At 39.4% G+C, this 24,291-nt stretch overlaps 1 protein-coding gene across 1 annotated transcript in view; it reads right to left on the bottom strand.

The window, feature by feature from the left end:
• The window catches only part of LOC126091921 (activin receptor type-1), a 90,909-nt gene that overhangs the window by 61,260 nt on the left and 5,358 nt on the right, over positions 1-24,291 (bottom strand). Inside the window, exon 3 of the mRNA XM_049907239.1 lies at positions 12,578-12,791. Within this exon, the coding sequence (XP_049763196.1) occupies positions 12,578-12,791 (214 nt within the window). The remainder of the gene's footprint in view (positions 1-12,577; positions 12,792-24,291) is intronic.

Genomic DNA, 24,291 nt, shown 5'->3' on the forward strand with positions numbered 1-24,291 from the left:
ATACTCGTCCATCTTTACACAACCCCTGCTCCCAATCCCTTACCGCATTGCTCATACCTCTGTAATAGACCTAGATGCAAGACCTGTCCCATACATCCTCCTACCACCACCTACTCCAATCCGGTCACTAACATCACCTATCCCATCAAAGGCAGGGCTACCTGTGAAACCAGTCATGTGATTTACAAGCTAAGCTGCAACCTCTGTGCTGCATTCTATGTAGGTATGACAACCAACAAGCTGTCTGTCCGCATGAACGGCCACCGACAAACTGTCGCCAAGAAACAAGTGGACCACCTTGTTGCTGAACATGCTGCCACACATGATATCCCTCATCTTAATGACTGCTTCACAGCCTGTGCCATATGGATCCTTCCCACCAACTCAGCTTTTCTGAATTGCACAGGTGGGAACTTTTCCTGCAATACATCCTATGTTCCTGTAACCCTCCTGACCTCAACCTTCGTTAGTCACTGTCTTCACCCATCCATCCCCCTCCCTGTTCCCATTCCAGCACTACACAGCCTGTTAAGTCCCATAGTGCTCAGAGCCATTTGAACTACACAGCCGTCATTTCACCACCACACCCAGTCTTTTATTTTCTCTCCTTTCCGCTACTTAACCCCTCCCCTCTCCACACCTCTCCTGCCCTCTGTCTAAACTGCAACACTTGACTGTTCGCCACTCCCACCACACTATCCCTCCCCCTCCCCGCCCCAGCCTCCTCCTTACCCCCAACCAGTCGCCACTCCCATCATGCACTGGTGCTGCTGTTCGCAGTGTGGTCTCAGCTCCCTGAGACTGCAGATGTGTGTGCAAGTTTTGTGTGTGTGTGTGTGTGTGTGTGTGTGTGTGTGTGTGTGTGTCTACTGCCTACAAAGGCCTTAATGGCCGAAAGCTTTAATTGTGTGAGTCTTTTTATTGTGCCTATCGCAACTCAGCATCTCCGCTATATGGTGAGTAGCAACTTTCCTTCTCTGGTATTGTTGCATTCCATCCTTGATTTTCCATTGTTTGATTTATATAAGGTAGTCATATAAGGGTACAAAATTTATGAAGAAGAAAAATATAACACATTACGAAGGACAATCCAAGTCTGAATAAAGGACAAGGTTTTATGTACAGAGAATCCATTAAACAGTAGTTAGCTGGAGGATATCTGGAGGCAATTGTCAATATCAAACACTTGAGCTGTAACTTCATGATCATACCAAATAATCACCTCTTGCATGTATTTTCAGCTTCTAACAGTGGCACAGTGGAACAAAAACCATCACAGCAACAACCTCACACCCGAAATACATGCAATCATTGGGCTCTGAGAGACACGGATGATCATGCTGAGAAGGATGAAGCCTCTCAAACTCCCTTTTTAGGCACAACTGATGTCAGTACACTACTGAAAATTGTATGACTTAAATAGCTTACACATACTTGGCAAATTCCAAACTCAAATCATAGTTCTACAGGACACACATTTCCCATTTTGATTCAGAAAACTACGGAACATATACGGGAAAACAAACCATAAATGATCAATGGAATGCCAACCATACTGGGTTCAGCCACCGAAGTAAGTAAAATGATTGTAAATTCAGTACTCAACTTTAATTCTGCATCTGGAATAATTTTTGTATTTGCAGTGAAATGAAGCAGCAAAGTGAATGCCTTGATCAACATAAATAATAAGAAAAACTTAACCAAAAGCTGTTTCTGAGAACTCAAGAGACCATCATCATTAAGATCCCAACAAACAGCATCAAAATCTTAGAGTCATCATAATGTGTAGGTGGGCAGGACTAAAAAACACATATCAGTTGTAGGCATCAAACTAGCACACCAGGACAAATAAAAATGGAGAGCATCTTTTAGACTTATAGCAAGTTTGGGAAGTTCCACTTCCTACCATTCTACTACTTAAATAAATATATAATAATTTTGTTTTCATATGTACACCTAATGCTTACACCATGTATATACAAAGTTGCCAAATTCCTATTCATGCAGCACTTAACTAAATTTCATTATTCACAGCACAGTTTACCAATTTCCGATGACAATAATCTATTCAGTTCACATGAAAACAATGCCTGTAAACCATGTGCACATCAAAATTCAAATACACTAGAAATTCTTTGATTTAAGATTTACAGAGTTTATTTGAAAATCCTTGTTCACATCTTTTTAGCAAATATTTAACTTTTTTTTTGAAAATGCAATATTTTAAAAGTTATTCGTACTCAGAATTTTCATGTTGTACAATGTTCCAATCTTAAGATGTAATTATTTATAAAATCCTGTGTTTTTATTTTGTTGCCACAATTTTTCAGTTTCCATAGATGTGTACTTTTCCTGAAATAACACTTGTTTATTAATTATTCCAATTACAAGATTCAACTTTCTAGAACATTCTTGGTGACCTTTTAGAATCCCCATGCATGTTAAAACTTCCCCCTCGTAAAATGCTATTTATTTTTCATTTTATAATTACACAGCTTTTGGTGACTCAAGTTTACTTAACTGTCTAATGTACCTCTCACATTTTATATGTTTTGTGCTAATGTTTAAAATCTAAACCTTTCTTCATGCTTTATTTCACACATTTTGACAGATATGGAAAGAAATAATTTCTCACCAACAATGGGGGTGATTTGTATCTTGCAATTAAGTAGGAGAGCTCTAATGATGCTCTTAGGACACTCCTGGGGTCTGATATATGTTTTTAGAGCAATCAAACATTTCCTTGTAGTTGTCGCTCATTAAGCTTACAAAGTTTCATAGGTTTACTTACAAAGTATGGATTTTGCCTCCAGGTCTGTCTTTTAGTTTTATAAGTTTCAAGCTAAGTTGACTAAAATATCAAAACAAAAAACCTATTGTGATCATTCCTCATTATTCAAAAGAATGCTAGTACATCTTAACATTAGAAAATCAACTTGATATTTACATACTTTGGTTTTGAGTGTAGTGCTGATAGGAACAGAAGAAGATGTGAAAGAAGAAAGTATTTTGATTAAATTATAATCTTTTTAAATTGCAGTTGTTTCAAAGAAAATGCCTTTTTTGCATTTTCTTTGAAACAACTGCAATTTATATACAGCTACTGCGAAAATGGCCACTACAAGAAATGTGTTATAATCTTTTTCCATAATTTCCTGCTTTCAAAGGAGAAGAGGCACTCTGTGAATCACTTCTACGGGATCTCTTGTTACCACTGTGAATTAGCCACTTACCCATGAGAACGGTGGAATTTTTATCACTTTATTTTTAATCCGGTTCACTACTTCCAATGAACACACACTAAATTCAACTAGCTAGCTCACCATTTTTTAACTGACTCCAGACGCCTGAGTGAGATCGAGTGGACAGTTACAATGGCTGTGATGAACAGTCTACTCTTGTAGTCAAAAATATTATGAAAAGGACAGATTACTGCTCATCATATAGATGGCACGTTGCGTTGGAGACAGACACAATGAAAAGACTATTGAGCTTCCAGCCAAGACCTGCTTCAGAAAAAAAGGAAAGAAAAGAAAACACACACACACACACACACACACACACACACATATTCACAGATCCACACAAGCAAGCACACCTCACACATGCATCTCCAGATTCCAGATGAGACAGTAGTTGTGTGTGTGTGTGTGTGTGTGTGTGTGTGTGTGTGTGTGTGAGGTGTGCTTGCTTGTGTGAATGTGTGTGTATGTTCTGTCTCCTGAAGAAGGTTTTGTCCAAAAGCTCAATGTGAAACAGTCTCTTCATTGTGCCTGTCTGCAGCCCAACGTGCCATCTTTATGGTGAGTAGCAATCTTTCCTTTTCCTAACAGCCGGCCGGAGTGGCCGAGCGGTTAAAGGCGCTACAGTCTGGAACCGCACGACCGCTACGGTCGCAGGTTCGAATCCTGCCTCGGGCATGGATGTGTGTGATGTCCTTAGGTTAGTTAGGTTTAAGTAGTTCTAAGTTCTAGGGGACTTATGACCACAGCAGTTGAGTCCCATAGTGCTCAGAGCCATTTGAACCATTTTTTTCCCTAACATTGTTGTTATTCTAACCTGGACTTCACACAGTTTTATTCTTGTAGTCAGTATTGCAAGGTACAGGCAGTTACACTGTCAGGCAGCTTATAGTCATTAGTCAAAAATGGAAAATCCAGGACAGAATAATGACAATATTATGAAAAGGATAGTTTCTATTCACCATATAGAAAAGATTCTGGGCCGCAGATAGGCCTTCAAGTAGAGTAGTTATAAAGTAGCATGCCAGGCGTTCATGGTCTTGCAGCAATCTTGCAAAATTCTAGGTCAGTTCTTAAAAGCTTAGAAACCACTTGCAGCATGTGCAGCTTACTGATCTGTGTTGTGAAGTCTATAATACATTACCAGCAGGCTGACATGTTTACTAACAGTAAATATGAATGGACTGAAAAAGTAAAATCAATTGTGTTGCGATGCGTCACTATTAACCCTTTGATAGCTTAGTAAGCCCTGAAAGATTAGATTTATGAAATTCCATGAGAATGAGGCAGCATCAAATTGGTCAGTAACAATGCAAAGTCTTATTTGAAACTCATATCCACAAACTTCGCAAGATCCTTGCAAAAAAACACCAAGGCGTTTGCAAGAGGAATTTCTAACTGACACTGTTGCAGTTTCCAGGAAAATACACCTGAAGGCACAGAAAGGAGTTTTTGACTCAGATCATTACTTAATACAAATCAAAGTGAGGTTTCAGCACAACAGATGTAGACCTAAAAGCGAGGTGTTTCCAAGGGCAGACACCAAGTATCTCGAACATGACACTGACACTCCCCTACAGGATGTACATGAATGATATCTGAGAGACTGACATGGCCTATCTCACACACTACAGACATCAGCCCTGAAATTAGGAAAGCCTCCAACAGAATATAAATATAGATGTTGGAACACAAACAGTGACAAAGTACAGAGGAAGAAATCAAATTAGAGAATTGATGAGAAATTCATAGAAAAACTGAAAGCTGATAGTCTTTTTGAAATGCACAGAATACGCCCTCCAAATTAATATGCAAACAAAACAAGCTTATGGCAAAAACAGCCTGTTAGAAACAGAATAGGACTGACTCAAAAACACTGAAATTTTTACTAGACCTACAAGGAGAACCTATATCATTACCAGCCGCCGCCAGCATGACGACGACGATGACCACCACCACCATTACATTCCTGTCTAGCAAATGAAACATTGGAGAAGAGACTAATATTAAAGAGAACTGTAGATATAGATTGACTACTTATAAAAGTCTACTCAACTGTCATCAACCAAAGGAAAGATAGTCCTTCAAAAAAACCAGTGCCAAATACAAATTTGGAAGCCCCAGCAATGGAGGAAACAGTATCATCTGATTGCTTACAAATAACAAATGTCCTGGACTGAATAAGCATTTTACACAAGCACTACTGCATTGCAATGAAATGTAATACTGCCCTGATACACAAACACCTGGCAAACAGCAGCAAAAATCAGTAATACTATTTACATCTGCTAGTTGCACTAATTGTGTGGGAGTTTTTCATAAATTGTGTCAGGTGGTGGTCTCGTTGTGGGTTTGCTTTTACATTGCTCACTCTGTGAATGTCAGCAACTTCACTTCCAACTTACTGACACAACACTTTGTGAATGACCAGTGAGAATCTTGAAATTTCTTAGTTGACAGTTTGTATAGCAAACTCATCACTAGATCCATCAGACAAAACAAAATATGTGAACAGTGTAATGGTTTTGAATCAAGTTCTTGGTTTCAGATTATTCCTGCCATATATTTTGTAACTGGAGGAAATGGCAGGTGAATATTCAGGGTTGCCACAAGTTCCAAAAGTGAAATTCACTGATTTCCAGACACAGTTTTAGCAATTTTTCATGACAAATTTAGAGATGTCAGGAGTAAGGAAAATGGCAAGTTAACAAAAAAATGTAAGGACTTCTGCATTTCTGAATGTGTTTTCAATTAGTTGGTTGGTTGATCTGGGGGAGGGGACCAAATAATGAAGTCATTGGCTCCATCGGATTAGGGAAGGAGGGGGAAGGAAGGTGGCTGTGCCCTTTCAAAGGAACCACCCAGCATTTGCATGAAGTGATTCAGAGAAATCATGAGAAACCTCAACCATGATGGCTGGATGCGGGTTTGAACTGTTGTCCTCCTGAATGCGAGTCCAGTGTGCTAACCACTGTGCCACCTAGATTGGTTGTTTTTAATTCTAATTTTGAATGAACACCACTTTATTGTCTCCTTTAGAAGATTTATGATCTGGAGGATAAGTAAACAGGTAAGTCTCGTGAGTAAAAGCCACTTTAGTTAAAAGTTTTCTGCATTTATTAAAGGTTTAACTCGAACTCTGAATAACCACAAGTTTTTGCTCCTTGTCCCACACAGGATTTATGAACTTTCCAGGAAAGATAATGCATCAGACTGAACAGAAAACATAAAAGGAATATGTTGCATAACATAACATTAAGGTTTCAAAAATAAGAAAGACAGCACTGGAGTATGTATAGTGACATTTTCCCTGCCAAACAATACTAAGTGTTTTGCCAAAAATAAAAAGTAAAAACAAACAATTAAAATCAATCAATGAAACCAGTCAAAATTTCTATGTGGGAGAAGCAATCTCTTCATCAATTCCACTCAGTTCAGTGGCCCTCTCTGCAAGTATCTGTGACATTCTGCCCGTTAGTTCATTAACATGCTGGACAATGGATCTCTTCCTTCTACCCTTCTGCTTTAAAGCTTCGCCATACTGATCTTGAGCACTGCAATAGTCCAGAACCATTCTCTTGCCAACAAAAATCTTGAAGAAATTGCCAGCTGATTTCAGGTCATCGTATACTTTACATACATGACTCTGTTTCTTGGTTGACTATCATACACTCTTTACTAATGGAAGAACCTTGCTCTACAAAGGCTTGACCATCAATCATAATGAGAACCTTTTGAAGAAAGCCATACAAATGCTGGCAGTACCTCCAAAAGTGATTAATTCTAGTCTAACTTCTCTTGTAGTAGCTTGCACGGAGATCCAAATATTCTTGTTTACCAAGAAATTGTGTGAATTCTTTCTTATCTTTATCACAGTCTTTAGTGCTCATCCAATTCTGTATCAATTTGTGCAAGGTGTTTGAGATTCTACTGTTGCTAGTTCCCGGATACTACTTATCACAGATGGATCACAAAAACTTATGTATCTACAAATGCTATGCTTCAACGGTGGCTTTAGGAGGAGGACTGAGCAAATTCTGATCACAAACTCCCTGCACTCAGCTCTGAAAATTAAAATATCCTTGGCAAACACTTTTAAATTTCTCAGCTCAAACCATACAGCATGACCTAAGTTAATTTATTTGGCAGGAATAACACTAGCTTCATCATCAACTTGTACATCGCATACCAATTTCGTGGCAGATAATACATCAGTTAGTCTTTAAGGGCTGCAGTCTTGAAAATCTGACAAACTGTGTGGAGACTAAAGACCCCATATCATTAAAAGTTGATGCATTGTCCATATGAATACTCTTCAGATCAAGACATAAGTCCCTCACAAAAGCCCAGTTGTTATTAGGGCCATCCATTGATACTTTAAGAATGTTGGTAACAGTCAGGTCTGATGTTTCTTTCTTAAAACTGTCCAACATATCAGTGGCAGTGGTATGGCCTAAAAATGTAGATGGAAAGTAGCGCATTGCAACCTGTTTGTTTACTTTGTGGCAATATCTGAGTGCAGTACCCATTTTCTGCAACAGACACCTTGTTAAGACTCTCATCAAATGAGAGTACAGCATCTCCTTCAAAGAGCTGAGAGACCATTTTTCCTAAAGTGCAGAGATAATCCATAAATGATACCGTATGTCTTGGTCTACCCAAACTACATGTTACTTCCAATCTCGATAAAATACCAAGCTTGAGAAAATAATGATAATATTTGGTTTGTAATGTGCTCAACTGCATGGTTGCCAGTGCTCATAAAACTTCCCATCTTCCCACTGTCCAGTCTTGCTAGCTTTCCCAAATGATGAGGACAACACAAACACCCAGTCCCCGGGTGGAGAAGATCTCCAACCCAACCAGGAATCTAGCCTGGCACCCCGTGATCTAGAGGCAGCAATGCTAGCCACTAGACCACAAGCTGCAGACAATCCTGAGGAAATGGATTGTATATAATTTGTTCGCTTCTGCTTGCACAGGTGCAAGAAAGAAATATTCACAATCTCCCTTGTGTCTCAAACGGTTCGAAATATCAAAGCAAGAGTTTGATGAATGATGGCACTGAAAGTGGAGAGTATTTTGCTGCATGATAAACATGTGAAATTTTCTTATTACTGTGATATATGAGTAACTGTAGACTTCTGCAATGGAATGATGTAATGTTTTAGGAGTCCGAGAGATAGCTGGTGAAATGAGAATTGGTGTGGCTTTGCAACAAGATACATTTATTTTTATACCAAGAATATAGTTTTTCATAAACATTTGATCTGAACTGTCCTCATTTAATAAACCAGTGTTCCAGGATTCTGTGGCAATCACAACTGCATTAGGATGTTTGTGAGGTGACACTGTGCAAACTCCTTTAACATGGCAACAAGGGAAATATACAAGTTACTCACAACTCACCACTGATAAATGAGTGGTTTTCAGGTGACAGCAAGTTTCCGTTGCTACAAGTCTAATGGAGGGGCTGGACCAATAACCACATTGTAAAACTTACACTACTGTATCGTGAAATACCTAGTTTGTCAAAAGTGACATACGAACAGTACGCAAACAAGAATGTAAACAACGGTACACAAAGGGATAATTGATACAATTCCAGACAGTATTCCAACTGTGGACCACACTGTACTAAAAACTGAGCTTCGAAATTTGAAATAAAGTTTCACAAAAAAATTCTTTAGTTGTTTGACCACATTGTCCATATATGCTTTATAATAATCGAAAGTATTTTGAATCCATATTTGCAACTGCAGTAAAAGAAACAACAGTGCTAAATGAGGAAATACCTAAAAAACTGTGAAAGCAGACAGCATTTCTGATGTGAGCAAAAATCAGATATAATATATCGTAAGTAACATCAACAGCTTTTATAGTAAACTGTTTTTAGATCCAGAATGCAAGCCAGATTGTAAATATGTGTCACTTCAGACCACTGATGATATTTTAAAAAACGCACTTGGTGACAAATGTATAAATATTCTTGTAGTTGCAAAGATGGATTTAAAATACCTTGAACAATTTCAGAAATGAGCTAAAAAGATTTAGCCCTTTGAAGAAGTACAAAAGGAGGGCAAGTTTTGTATAACCAACACTTCAGTGAGGGTCAATAAAACGTTTGCTTGTACTGTGTTCATTACTGTAGATTATTACATACTGTGTTATGCCCCCCCTTTTTTTAAAGTATTGTTTGATTTTTTCCCCCGATAAATACACAAGTACATAGTCTACAAACCATCAGCAATGGCCACAGTTTTCTTCCTAGTATCATTCTTACTTTTTCTCAAATATATTAACTACTGTCAAAGTACAAAAATGTATTACAATAAATAAAATGCTTATAACACCACACTGTACAACATTATTGCAGTGAGTCTCAGTCAAAACTCCTGAAATCCGTCGCCTGTGGCCTCTGACTTGTTGAGCATGCTCCATAGTCCTGGGTTCAAAGATAAATCATTGAAAATCTGCCTATTTACACCACACATGAATGGACCTGGCCAGTGGGGAGATTGCAGAGACTAGATCAGACAGAACCCGCACGTTTGTGGAAAATCATGGGCCCCAGACAGGCTGGCCCAGTCCTTCAGAGATACCTGTAGAACCGGAATGCAGTTCTGGTCTGTCACAGAAATCCACTTGTCTGGCTTACTATTCATGCCCATAGTCATGAGCTATTGATGAACGAGACTGTGGTGATGAATCTGTGCAATGAATAACATGTGCAATAGTCTGAGGAGCCAAAAACACCATTCCTCGTGCTTCCCTGCCATTCTTGTCGCCAGCTGCTCGGCTAGTGGTGAGCGGTTGCTGAGAGGAGCAGTGGGGAGGGGACAAGCGGTAGGAAGGACGGAGGGAGCACACAACACCCAGCAGCTACTCGGCTGTGCCCAGCCAGCGATGTTGTGTGGCATCTCCGTAAAACAAATTGTTTCATCTGCTTAGCCAAAAACGACATTTTTCAATTTTCTTTCAAATTTCGATGACATATTTAAAATTCCCTGATTTTCAAAACTTGTAGCAATATTCTCAGATGTCTGTGTTCAGATTTTAACTTCCCAGAACGAATTTTTGAACATTAGGGAGAATAAAGTTGTGTATGACTACTGCGCAAGACATTGGGTAGGTGTTGCAGAGTCCTACTTCTCTTCTGGGGTAGGAAACTGTTGTCTACTATTTCCTCTGTTGTTGTAAGCCATGTGGAGCAGTTGATCATGGTAACTGTGACAACAACACACCTGCATCATATCGTTCAAACCCTGTATAACAGACATGAAAAATTTCCACATTCACTGGACTACAACACAGTTCGGCCTCTTTAATTTGGAATACCTTTGTTGAATTAAGCTGCCAGCATTTCAACGGCTGTCAAAATCTTAGCTCACATGGCCGAGTGTCCACTGTGGATGCTTGCTGGTAGAGACTGTTTGCTTTGGTAAACGGATGGAGGTAAGGGAGTGCTTGATAGTGTCAAATGACACTCAGCTTCCCAATACACATTCTCAGTTACTGCACAATAACGGAGACAATGTACCAATATGGCACCCCCCCCCCTTTTTTTGTTTCAGTGAATAGAGTCACATATGACAATGCTGAATAGTTCATTACATCATGTATACCCCAGTTCAAAATTCTGTAAGAGTGACTTAGCAAAGCAGAAATTTCATAGTGACATCAAATTGCACACTGTGTGATGCACTCTACAGCTTACAGACCTCTGGTAAGCCCTGGGCACCTGTGGTTAAGCCATCTGTCTGCAATATCCTTTCTTCAACAATTGCTAGTTCCAATAGGTATGCAGGAGACCACCTGTGAAACTTGGAAAGTAGGAGAGAGGTGTTAGGTGGAAACAAAGCTGTGAAGGCAGGTTGGTGGTTGTGCCTGGGTAGCGCAATCGGTAAGGGCATTTCCCGCGAAAGGTAATGTTCCACGTTTGCGCCCCGATCCAGACCACAGGTTTAATCTACCAGGAGTCTTCACGATATTGTATAGATATTGCAGGACAGATCATCCAACTGCTATTTCTCATCAGAAGTACAGAACTTATTTCTCATTCATCTTTGATATGAACTACTTCAACTTCTTATTATTCTGCATATGTCTAGTTTTTCTCATCTAACCCAATTGGCCTTTTATCATGCATTATGATACTTTGCAACTAATCCTCTGATCAACTATCCCTTTCCTATTGTGTTGTAGATGCCTATTTCTTTCCCACCATTTTTTATCTTCTTTCATATTTAGCATTCTTTTCCTTACTAGCCCTTTTCATTTTGTATATTCATCACAGTGATTATCATATCCTCTAGGAACATTTTCCTCCTGTTTTCTGCAATTCATTGTCAACTGTTATACTGGAAAGTTGGACTACTATAAGTTTAATGTATAAGGGGCATTCAAAAAGAAACAAGTCGGAGGCATAATTACAGAAACCAATACCTGTATGTTATAAGTATTGACCCTTGCTGTTGAGACACTTGTCCCACTGTGACACAAGGCAGTAAATGTCTGTCTCATAAAATTCCCGGGGCTGCGATGTCAACACGTTCTGCACGTACAGTTGGACATTGTCATCCACTCGAGTGCAGGGAAAGTTATGCTGACATTCTTCTTTAACCAATATGGTCCCCTACTAATTTACTACCTGCAGGACAGGACAACAGCGAATGCCCAGCATTATTCACAAACCTTGACCACCCTTCGCTCAGCGATCAAATCAAAACAACCAGGCAATCTCATCCAAGGGGTTATTCTGCTCCATGACAATGCAATGCCTCATATGGCCAACATAGTCACACCCCTCCTGCAAAAATTAAAATGGGAGGTTCTCCACCACTCTCCATATAGTCTGGACCTCTCCCCCTGTGATTACGCCATTTTTGGTCCCCTTAACAAGGCTCTGAGGTGCAAAGAATTCACCTCATACAACGACGTCCAGTTGTATGTGTGAAACTTGTTAACAGCACAGCCCCGGGAATTTTATGAGACAGACATTCGCCGCCTTGTGTCACAGTTGGACAAGTGCGTCAACAGCCAGGGTCAATACTTCTAACATATAGGTACTGGTTTCTGTAATTATGCCTCTGGCTTGTTTCTTTTTGAACACCCCTTATAGTTTGTAATTTTCAATCCACATTACTATTCAGTGATTGTTTCACATTTATTTATCTTAATGTGTATCTGCCAAGAGGTCATATGTAATAAGTTTCTTTGATGAAACTCAGTTAACTGTTCCTGTATTATGACAAGAGAAATGTGCAGTCAAGAAATAACTAAAATGATCTCTCCACAAACAAGTTAGTATATTTAAAAAAACTTCCGCTACTCACCAACAAAGTTTGCATTTGCTAAATATGGAAAAGAGCCATTATTACAATAGTCTCCTTCACAGCAGTCCATTGCATACTGGCCCCCTGTGTGGCGTTTGGTATGGCCAGACTTCGAAGATGATCCACAAATGAAAGGTACGTGGTCGGGAACAGTTGTACAACCTCGCGAAACTCGTTCCACGCCATCAGAATCACGGACTCGAGATTTCCAACACTGTAAACATATTAGCTCTATAATGATTTGTTTCTCATCTAATACTCACTACCAGCACTCTAAATCCCATTGGGATGAATGAATATGAGTCTCTACATCCAATTTATTTCATAAACATATCCTCCATTTAAGGCAACAGTTAGTATCAGTGTATCATCTAAACATCTTACTGGCTAGTACATTTATGAAAACACTTAATTCAATCACAGCAAAACACTATATAATTTTGTAGATTCTTTTTTCTTTTTACATGACACAATCATCACTTAAAATGGAAAGATTGTTCTTCTAGGATGGACACGCATGCCTGCTTTCAGGAGTTGCAACATCACTAAGATTTATTGCCTTATTTTTTGTTCATCAGACTGAACAACGTGAACATCAGTTGCTATTGCTGACTGATTGTCTTTTGGTAGTCACTGTTGAAGCTCTTCAGTCAGCTTTCAAATTTAGAGATGGGTGTGTCGAAGACAGTAAATTGTGTGTCAAAATTAATAAATGTGTCAAAATCTTTTCACGCATTTTGTTTTTAAATACAGGTACTGTACATTTATTTTTTAAGCACAATGGCAGAGAAACAATGACAAAAAACAATGGAGCTGCTTTACGGGAAATGATGAAAAACAGAGGTTGAAAACAGAAAGATGTAAATATTGTCCAGCAAAGTGAACTGATAACCTCTTCAGGATGGCAGCACCATCATATTTACACCTGATAAGCAGGGAGGGGACGTAGTAAGTACCAGTGTACATTCTAATAGTATTACAAGTGGAGTGCTGTTACATGCTACATGTCTGTATGCAGCACTGAACACAGAGTTCACTTAGAATAAGAACAAAAACAGCACATATAATAAAGTCAAACCTCCATATAACGATTATCAATACAACTATGTTAATTACCCTTCGTTACAATGATGAAGTAAATTTAGCAACACCCTGTTATAACAAAGACATAATTTCGAGGAATTTACAATTTCCTACTTCTAAGAAGCTCACTACAGCGGTAGGTACTGTTTATTTAGCTACTAGACTTTTGGCACTTCATTTCCAGAAGCTTTACTACATATTACAGTACTGTATTTATTCTAGCGGTAAAGAGAATAGCGTACAGCCGCGGGCGAGCTGTGCTGAGCGGCAAGCGTCAAAGAGCTCCTTTGTTTGAATGAGTGTTTAGTTTGTCCATTGTCGAGCTTCAGTAGCAGAGAGAAGTGTTTTGTTGGGCTCATAAGAAGCTTATCTCCATGATTTTTGCAGTCTGCAAATGTTTTAAGTTGATGTAAATGCTTTGAAATTCGCTAAGATTTGGACAATGGCTGGAAGTTGGACACAAATAAGGTTGGAGACAACAATTGAGGTTTCAAAGACATTGATAATGGAATGAAAAACGTAGATGCGGCAAGGAAGTATGGACTTCCACGATCGACGTTAGCTACATTCCTTACAAAAAGAAAATAATTTGAAGAAATCTTTGTAGGTGGTAAATTTAACACTTCAAGAAGAAGAATGATGATGGCTGCTGCTGACGATGTGGACAGTGCTACACTGGGTGGTTTAATGAGATGCATGCACAGAATGTACCAATTAATGGTCGGTCCATTGATATGTCAAAAAGCCTTAGATTTCGCTAAGTTGCTTGGCAATTCTAATTTTAAGGCAAGGAATAGATGGTTGCAATGATTTAATGAAAGGCATGGGATCATTTTTAAAGTGATTTCAGATGAAGGAAAATAAGCACCTTTACGTGATGCAGAATTTTGGAGGAAAAACACAATGTGCAAACTGTTAGAAAAATACAGTTCTGAAAATTTGTACAACGCAGATGAGACGGGATTGTTTTATAAAATGAATCCAGATATGACGATGGCCTTTAGGGGAGAATAGTGTAAAGGAGGGAAGCAATCTAAAGTACTTCTAACTGTTCTCTGCAACAACACTTCAGGGACACACAAATTGACACCATTGGTGATCAGCAAACCTATGGTACTTCAAAAATGTAAGTAGCTTACCAGGTAAGAGGGTACATGGTACATACATTTTATTTTACCTTCCTTTAATTTATAAGTTAATTCAGTACAGTATAGCTTCTTCTGTAATGTTTTGCTACAGTCGTATTATAAATATGATTTCTTTTATTGCAATCAATTACAAAGCAAATCACAAAGCAAGGATGATGTCTACTCTTTTTAGTGAGTAGCTGCTTTCACTTGATACAGATGTCAATGAAGAATAAGGAAATTGCATTGCTGGTGAATAACTGTAGTGCGCATAGAAACATGCCAGCGTTGAAGAACACTGAACTATGGTACTTCCCCCCGAACTGAACTTTGATTCTTCAGCCACTAGATATGGGAATAATTAAGAACTTTAAGACAAAATACCGTTCACGTTTAGTTCAACACGTGATCACAAACATTGAAAGAAGGGTGAACAATCCCTCCAGTTTCAATGTGAAGCAGGCTTGTGACATGATTGCTTGTTACTGGAACAATGTACAGCCAAATGCGATTGTGACCTGCTGGAAAAATGTAAGAATTTCCGAAAGTGAAGATGTAGGTGAGAAAGCTGTGGTGGATGAAATAATGCAGGATGATATTCAAAGTGATCCGGAGATTTGTTCAGCAGTTATTGGTAAAACCATAGATGCTTCAGTAGTTGAATACTTGTTAGTGGATGACGAGGCATTGGTATTTGAAGCACATACTGACAAATCTATCATCGAGGAATTAAAGGGTAATTCGCCTGCTGAAGATTCTGATGATGATAGTGATGTGGCAAGTGCAAATCCCCCTTCTCTGCTGGAGCTGACAGATCAGCTGGAAACAATTCAGCCAGTAGCATATTCAATGCCCAGTGTTTCAGTGCAGTGGTTGATAAAAAAAATGAATTTTTCTGTACACAAAAGTAAGATATTCTACAGCTACAGTATTAATAAAGGAAGTGAACAAAATGTGTTTCACTATTTGCTTTTAATGTTATTTTTTGTCAGAAAACATGGCTCCTCGCTCCGTGTCACAATAACAAAACCTCATTATAACAATAACCCTTGTACAACAATTTAGTTTTCATGGTCCCTTGAAATTCGTTGTAGCGAGATTTGACTGTATGAGGGTAAGCCAAAAATTATCCACAATGAAGCTATAACTTTTATTGCCATACAAATAGGACACATACATTAATATATTTTTTTAAATATAGTCTCCTTGCTTTTTAATGCACTTGGTCCACTGTTGCACAATTTTCCTGATGCCTTCAGAAAAGAAGATTTTCAGCTGAGCAGCAAGCCACGTACACATTGCAACATTAACTTCTTAGTTTGAGGTGAATTTACAGCCCCTTAATGCCTTTTTGAGAGGACCAGACATGTGGTAGTTGGAAAGGAGTTTCCGGAGCAGTGTGGGCAGCAGTATGTAGACAGGCATTACCGTGCAATAACATGACATTTTTTGATAGTAGTCCTTGTTGATTGCTTCGAATTGCAGCCAGTCAGTCAGCATCTCACTGTAATGAGAACTGTTTATTGTTGTGCCACTATCCTGATAATGTTCCAGCACTGGGTCTTTTAGGTCCCAAAAAACAGTAAGTATCAGTTTTCATGTGGATGGTTGGGTTTTGAACGTCTTCCTGCTGGATGATTATGGATGCTTCCATTCCACGCTCTGTCACTTACTCTCTGGCTCATAATGGTGGAACCACATTGTGTCACCAGTGACGATTCAGTCTAAGAAGCTGTCATGTTCATTACCATAGCGATCCAAATGTTTTTCACATATGTCCCTATGTGCATTTGTTTAAGCAACACTGTGAGCCATTTTGGGACCCATCTTGCACAGACTGCACTTGCACTAGTCACTCATCTGTCAATCAGAACACTGTAACATGCACATTCATTCAATGATGTCATCATCTGTGGCATGGATGATTCTGCGGCTCCTTCCTCTTGTGTAACACTTGTATGACCGATTTTTAATTTTGTGATTCATTTGTAAACACACTGTTGTGGCAAGACACTGTTTCTGTATTGAGCCACATGTCTCTGACGGACTGTGGCCCCGATACACCTTCCGATCACAAAAACCAGATCACTGCTTGATATTCCTGTTTGGTGCAAACTTCTAACAAAGCAGTGATGGTCTACCTGCAGCAAGAGGAAGAGAAATTGAGGAATTATAATCAAACTTTCATAAAGGACCACAACAGCAAATCAATAACATAAACAAGGACACAGATCTTTATGAAGAACATAAGAAAAGTTATGTCAACATTGTGGGTAATTTTTAACTTACCTTCGTACATCTCACCTTGGTTGTTCACAACGCTTCACTGGCAGTATCCATGAAACTACCTCCCCCAACGATGTGGATATTTCCCACAGCTGTGTCTGTTAATTCATCTGTTGTTTCAATTGCAGATAGTAATGCAGACACTCCGTTCAAATCTGTGCCTACTGATTTTATTATATTTTCAGCTTCCTTGTCTATCAAAGTATGTATCCTCCACGAGTCACCACGTATTTTTTTGGCATGATGCACGGCATATCTAGTCTTCCAGTGCCAAAACAGTAAAAGCTAATGTCACAGCAGCAAAAGCGCACTGACTGTGTGGTCCAATAGTTAGCACTTTTGCTAGTAACAAGGATGTTAGCGGTTTGATTCCAGATGATCATCTCAAATTTTGCTGACAAAGTGTGGGAGGAGGTCCATTCAGCCTTGTGAGGCCAGGAGAAAGGTTGCTTGAATATAAAAGGAGTAAAATCGATGTCCAAGCTGTCAAAGTAGGGTCATATTTAAAGTTTTCACCAGGCTGCATTACACAGACAGTTTATGTACAGCAAAAGTATGAGCCGTTATGTTTTCAGGTTTGAGAGCATGGCGCTCAACATATGACGACTGCAGCCCTTATTCTTGCCAAGGCTCCAGACCAGTTCTACACAATTTAGGTCCATATACATTGCAGAAAAAAATTAGTACGCCCTTAGCGGTTTCCAATTCACTCAAGATTCATTGTTGCAACAGTGCATATCGAGTACCTGAAATGATTACATTTACAGATTAATAGCACGAGCAGTTCTGAGGTAACAGGTATCGACCCACACTGGAACACCCATACTAGCACATGGTTAGTCTCCACGGGCATCAATCAAGGTGCTGACTATGACACCCAGTCAATCGTACATATGGCGAATATTGTCCTGGGATGTGTTATGCTACATCTGCTTCACCTGTTCACATAGTTCTGTAAGAGTTGTTTGATGACATGTCACACAAGTCACTTTTCAGCCGTATCCCACACAGGCTTGATTGGAGACACCTAAAGATCATGCTGGACAAGGAGGTTGCTGCATATCTTGCTACGCGTGTGAAGTTTCATGGGTACTGTGTGGGCGAGCTTTACCTTGTTGGAACAACATATAACCTTCCTGCCGCAAAATGGAAAAAGAACTGATCTAACAACGTTCTGCACGTACCGAGCTCCAGTTCGCATCCCCTTCAGAAACACTAAAGGTGAACGAGAGTTGTAGCTTATTGCACACCAGACCATGAGGCCAGTGTGTCTTGGAGAAATGCATTCTACAAGACAGCACTCACCAGGTCTACGTCATATGTGCAAACAAACATCACTTGCATGCACGCAGAATTTGCTTTCATTGCTGAAGACCATGGTACACCATTTCATCTCCCAAATTGATTCTCGAATGGCACCAGTCGAGTCATGCATCTCGATGCTAGGGTGTGAGTGTGCACGTACTTGGTCCCACTGTTAATAACTGGGTTGCAATAGTTCATGTTGACATGCCTGGGCTCACAAGTCCTTTTATCTGGGCTGTGGTGGCTGTACAATCTGCTACTGCTGCCCTTCAATACAACAATCCTGGTGGGCGTCTGAGGTGCGTGCATGTCCAGAACATCATCTACAGGTGTGAGAATGTTCACGTGACCACTGTTATCAGCACTGTTGGACAAATGACACAGCATGTCCAACTTGGGAGGCAGTTCTCCAAAATAACCATCCCGCCAGTTGGAAGGCCACAATCCGAGCCATTTCAATATCGCTCAGTTGACTGCAGTGCATTTTCATTGCATGGTTGCCTGCTGGTTTCATACTTTTGCACCACACGGAGCCTTCTTGCTGTGAGCATTTCCTACTAAAAGGCAGACATTGATGGCACTCTAGTAGCTATGCTTTTACACTATTTGTTGGCAGATAATGATAAAAGCATTATAGTACTTCTATTATCCCCAGGTGGCATATGCCATCATCAGATCAAAAATGATGTCTTCTTTCCAGGTGTACAATATATATATATTTTTTTTCCAGCAGCACAGCTTGATGGCAGTAGGAAGGGAACCATTTTCTTGCAAAATTTTGTAAATGGAATGAGGAGGAAAAGGTTAGTGCTCCTTAATTAATGTCAAAAGTCCAAGTATCCTTGTCTCTACATACTTTTAGCTTTTTCTTTCTGTTTCTACGTGATAGTCCGAAGCTTTCCTGTTGTAGTCATAGAGGAGAAATAAACACGAAATGAAACTCGGCATTCACAACAATGAAACTTTTCCTAGTACTGTTGATTGACAACTGTCTTCGAACACTGTCACTTGCAACACTTATTCAGATTGCAGAGTGTGTGAATCCACAGTTTGTCTAAATAAACCACAGGCTCCTTTAATTATGATGCTTCATTTTTCCATTAAAAATCTAATACAGTATGCTCTTTTTTATTTAAGTATGTTCCCTTGTCACTGTGTAATGACTTGTTAATTCTGGAAACCTCTTAAAATAAAATAACATACACGCGTCAGTTAAATATTTACTGGGTACATTTTACTTATTTTTTGTTGGGGCAGACACTTGCATCTTGCCCCATTCAGCACTGGGTCCCTTCTTCAGTAACTTGCACATCATGACTTATTTAACTTTTGCTTGTTAATATTTACTTGCACCTTCCGTTGCTTGCTCTGTCAGCACTGTTATGCATTTCTTACTCTCTCTGTCAGTAAATTTAATGACATTAACAGCAAGTTGTCATGGCTTTCTGTGAAATTATTTTCCACAGTCACCTTTACTGCTCACACTTTGAGGTAATAACGAGCGCTACTTTCACAAAGTTAGCTGCTTGGTTGGTTGGGGGCGGGGACCAAACACTTAGGTCATCGGTCCCATCACACAGGGGAGGAAGGGGAAGGAAGCCGGCCATGCCCTTTGAAAGGAAACATCCTGGCATTTGCCTGAAGCAATATAGGGAAATCACGGAAAACCTAAATCAGTATGGCCGGACATGGGTTCGAACCATCATTCTCCTGCATGTGAGTCCACTGCGCCACCTCGCTCGGTCACAAAGTTAGTTCCTGCTATCTGGATAACCAGTTCACTAAATGTCAGACATTTCTTTCCGTGGGTAGATCATCAATGAGTTCTATAGCTGCATATTTCACTCCTTGCTGTGATAAAGTTAGATTCTTTAAAGGGTAAAGCAGATCTTTTTTCCTTCTAGCATTTTACTTGTGAATATTTCTGTTATTGTCAAACTCAAATGGATTGTTGATAAATTTCATAAGTGAACAAATGTACTGTTACCGACGACTGTGCCGCTAAAGCGGAGTTATTGAATGCAGTTTTCCGAAATTCCTTCACCAGGGAAGACGAATGGAATATTCCAGAATTTGAAACACGAACAGCTGCTAGCACGAGTTTCTTAGAAGTAGATACCTTAGGGGTTGCGAAGCAACTCAAATCGCTTGATACGGGCAAGTCTTCAGGTACAGATTGTATACCGATTAGGTTCCTTTCAGATTACGCTCCTACAATAGCTCCCTACTTAGCAATCATATATAACCGCTCGCTCACCGATAGATCTGTACCTACAGATTGGAAAATTGCGCAGGTCGCACCAGTGTTTAAGAAGGGTAGTAGGAGTAATCCATCGAACGACAGACCTATATCATTGACGTCAGTTTGCAGTAGAGTTTTGGAGCACATACTGTATTCAAACATTATGAATCACCTCGAAGGGAACGATCTATTGATACGCAATCAGCATGGTTTCAGAAAACATCGTTCTTGTGCAACGCATCTAGCTTTTTATTCGCATGAAGTAATGGCCGCTATCGACAGGGGACCTCAAGTTGATTCCGTATTTCTAGATTTCCGGAAAGCTTTTGACACCGTTCCTCACAAGCGACTTCTAATCGAGCTGCAGGCCTATGGGGTATCGTCTCAGTTGAGCGACTGGATTCGTGATTTCCTGTCAGGAAGGTCGCAGTTCGTAGTAATAGACGGCAAATCATCGAGTAAAACTGAAGTGATATCAGGTGTTCTCCAGGGAAGCGTCCTGGGACCTCTGCTGTTCCTGATCTATATTAATGACCTGGGTGACCATCTGAGCAGTTCTCTTAGGTTGTTTGCAGATGATGCTGTAATTTACCGTCTAGTAAGGTCATACAAAGACCAGTATCAGTTGCAAAGCGATTTAGAAAAGATTGCTGTATGGTGTGGCAGGTGGCAGTTGACGCTAAGTAACGAAAAGTGTGAGGTGATCCACATGAGTTACAAAAGAAATCCATTGGAATTCGATTACTCGATAAATAGTACAATTCTCAAGGCTGTCAATTCAACTAAGTACCTGCGTGTTAAAATTACGAACAACTTCAGTTGGAAAGACCACATAGATAATATCGTGGGGAAGGCGAGCCAAAGGTTGCGTTTCATTGGCAGGACACTTAGAAGACACAGCTTACTCGTTCGTCCTCTGTTAGAATATTGCTGCGCGGTGTGGGATCCTTACCAGGTGGGATTGACGGAGGACATCGAAAGGGTGCAAAGAAGGGCAGCTCATTTTGTATTATCACGTAATAGGGGAGAGAGTGTGGCAGATATGATATGCGAGTTGGGATGGAAGTCATTAAAGCAAAGACTTTTTCATCGCAGCGAGATCTATTTACGAAATTTCAGTCATCAACTTTCTCTTCCGAATGCGGAAATATTTTGTTGAGCCCAACCTACATAGGTAGGAATGATCATCAAAATAAAATAAGAGAAATCAGAGCTCGAACAGAAAGGTTTAGGTGTTCATTTTTCCCGCGCGCTGTTCGGGAGTGGAATGGTAGGGAGATAGTATGATTGTGGTTCGATGAACCTTCTGCAAAGCACTTAAATGTGAATTGCAGAGTAATCATGTAGATGTACTGTGAAGTGGTGATTAATAGTTGAGATGTTTAAAGAAATGCATACAAGATTTATGCGTGTGAACATCCACACATAATTCTAATTACAGTGAAACACCATTTTTATGTTCCTGCATTTTACATTCTTTTTTGTCAGTTCCAACAGAAGTTCTATTCTTTCACTATAATGCATTCCCATCATTAACAATTCTGTGTTATGGGCCTATAACATTTCCCACAATTTAAGTTTTCTTTGAAATTATCACAACCTTTAACATTAATTTTCATACAACTTTCTAAAAAAAGTGCACCATATTCTGGCTCGAAGTCAGCCTTGGGACAAAGCAAAAATCGCACACAATACACTCCTTCTGCACTGCACTGTATTACAGTGACTTTTCACAGTCATTTCCAAAGTTATCTGTACAAAAAAAATACCAATTTTGAAGATGGACATCTCTATAATGGGCTTTCTTGAATCATTGGTATTTCGCTCAGTCTTTTGGTTGTTAGAACCTGATGTCAGACGTAAACGTTTCTCCTGCAGATGCTCCTTAATATGATACAGTCTCCACACCCTAACTCTTCGAGAACGCCCCTGAGTTTGTGTGACCTCCTTGTGGCAACAAGCTGTAGATTTTGTGCCTATTGTACTCTGTTTATGAAGGCTGCCAACTTTAGTGTTTAACCAATATTGTGTTGCAAGTTTTATTTACTGTAACTTTATAATCATTATCAATAACAAGTCTTACATTAGAACATGAATATCTTTTTAATCTTGTTTCATGAAAGACTTCTGCTTCCAAGTTTTATTTAAACCAAGAACATGATCAGAATGAAGAGAGAAACTCGTGTGTGCATTTGTGTACGTTAACACTCAGCCACTGTTTTATGATTGATGCTTTGTATACTGTGGAAACACAAGTACAGCTAACTGCTGTTAAAAAGAAATAAAAACAATATTTCAATTTTTTTTAAATAGGTAAAATTTAATTTTTTTAAATTTCACCTTCATGGTTTTCTTGGTGCTTAAGACTGCAATGTCAATACAAACATTTTAAAAAGGCTACTGTCCATCTTCTTGAAGAAGGGGATAGCCATACCGAAAATTCACTCACATGACCTTGGACCCTGTCCTTCAATTGTTCTTTCACTAAGCACACTTGCTGCTGATTGTCACCCAAACATTTACTTCAGTTCGACCTGCAATTTGTGCCCGATTATTGAGTTCATCTCCACTGTTCTCGAACTACTGCTGGGCTGTGAGTCCAAGTAAAAGTAAAAACTTGCCAAGCATGTCCTGTTGTATTCGGTGACTCGGTCAAATCCTTTCAGGCATACCATCAGGCCCTGAGAAATATCTCTAAAAACACTGATGGATGTCTGATGTACAGCCAACTTGTTGCTGTTCTGGAAGCCATTGGTTTCCTGAAATATGGACCTCAAGAATGATTTACCGTTTGTATTCCAGGTCCTGTTCGCTTAGATTGTTTAATTGGAGCCACTGTTATGCAGATATTTTGAAGTACCTGCCTTCTCTATGAAGCAATGTCACATCATAACCACAATTCAGTTCAAATCCAAAAGCAAAGTCATCAATGAGGTACAGAGTATCTCAAAAGAAAGTTTATACTTGTGTCTCAAAATAAAATTGAGGTAAAGTTGTCAAAATAAAACAGAGGTCAAAGTCTATCAACAAATTTTTTATTTATTATTGAAATATACAGATTCATAATTTACTACTTAAAAATAATGTCATTTAAATGCAATTCAGCAAGTCTAAGGCACTTATTTAAGTGATGAACAAAATTTTGCATGACATCTTGGCTTGTATGCATTGGAATGGTTGCCACTTTGCTGCAGATATTTTCTTTCAATTGTTCTAGAGAAGCCAGATTATTGACATACACTTTATATTTAACATATCTCCTCAGGAAAAAAATCCATGGGGCTCAAATTTGGACTGTCTGATCAATTCTCCAGGGAAAATTTCACAAACTCGCAGTATAGACACACTGGACATGTGTGCCATGGTTCCGTCTTAGTACTGAAACCGTGTTCTTTGCTTACAACCAGAAAAGTATTGCAATTCATGAACCAAAAAGTCATTTAACATCTCCACATAATGTTCCGAATTCACTGTAACTACACGACCACTCTCATCGTCGAAAAAGTCCAATTACCCCTGAGCCAACTTGCAGCCCATACAGTAACTTTGCTGAATGACGGGGTTTCTCATACTTCTGTTTAGGATTCGTAGCACTCCATTAGTGGAAATTTTGTTTAATGACACGACTGTTCAGGTAAAAATGAGCCTTGTCAGAAAAGATGACGACGTTA

This window comes from Schistocerca cancellata, chromosome 7 (genome assembly GCF_023864275.1).
Source record: "Schistocerca cancellata isolate TAMUIC-IGC-003103 chromosome 7, iqSchCanc2.1, whole genome shotgun sequence".
Lineage (NCBI taxonomy): Eukaryota > Metazoa > Arthropoda > Insecta > Orthoptera > Acrididae > Schistocerca > Schistocerca cancellata.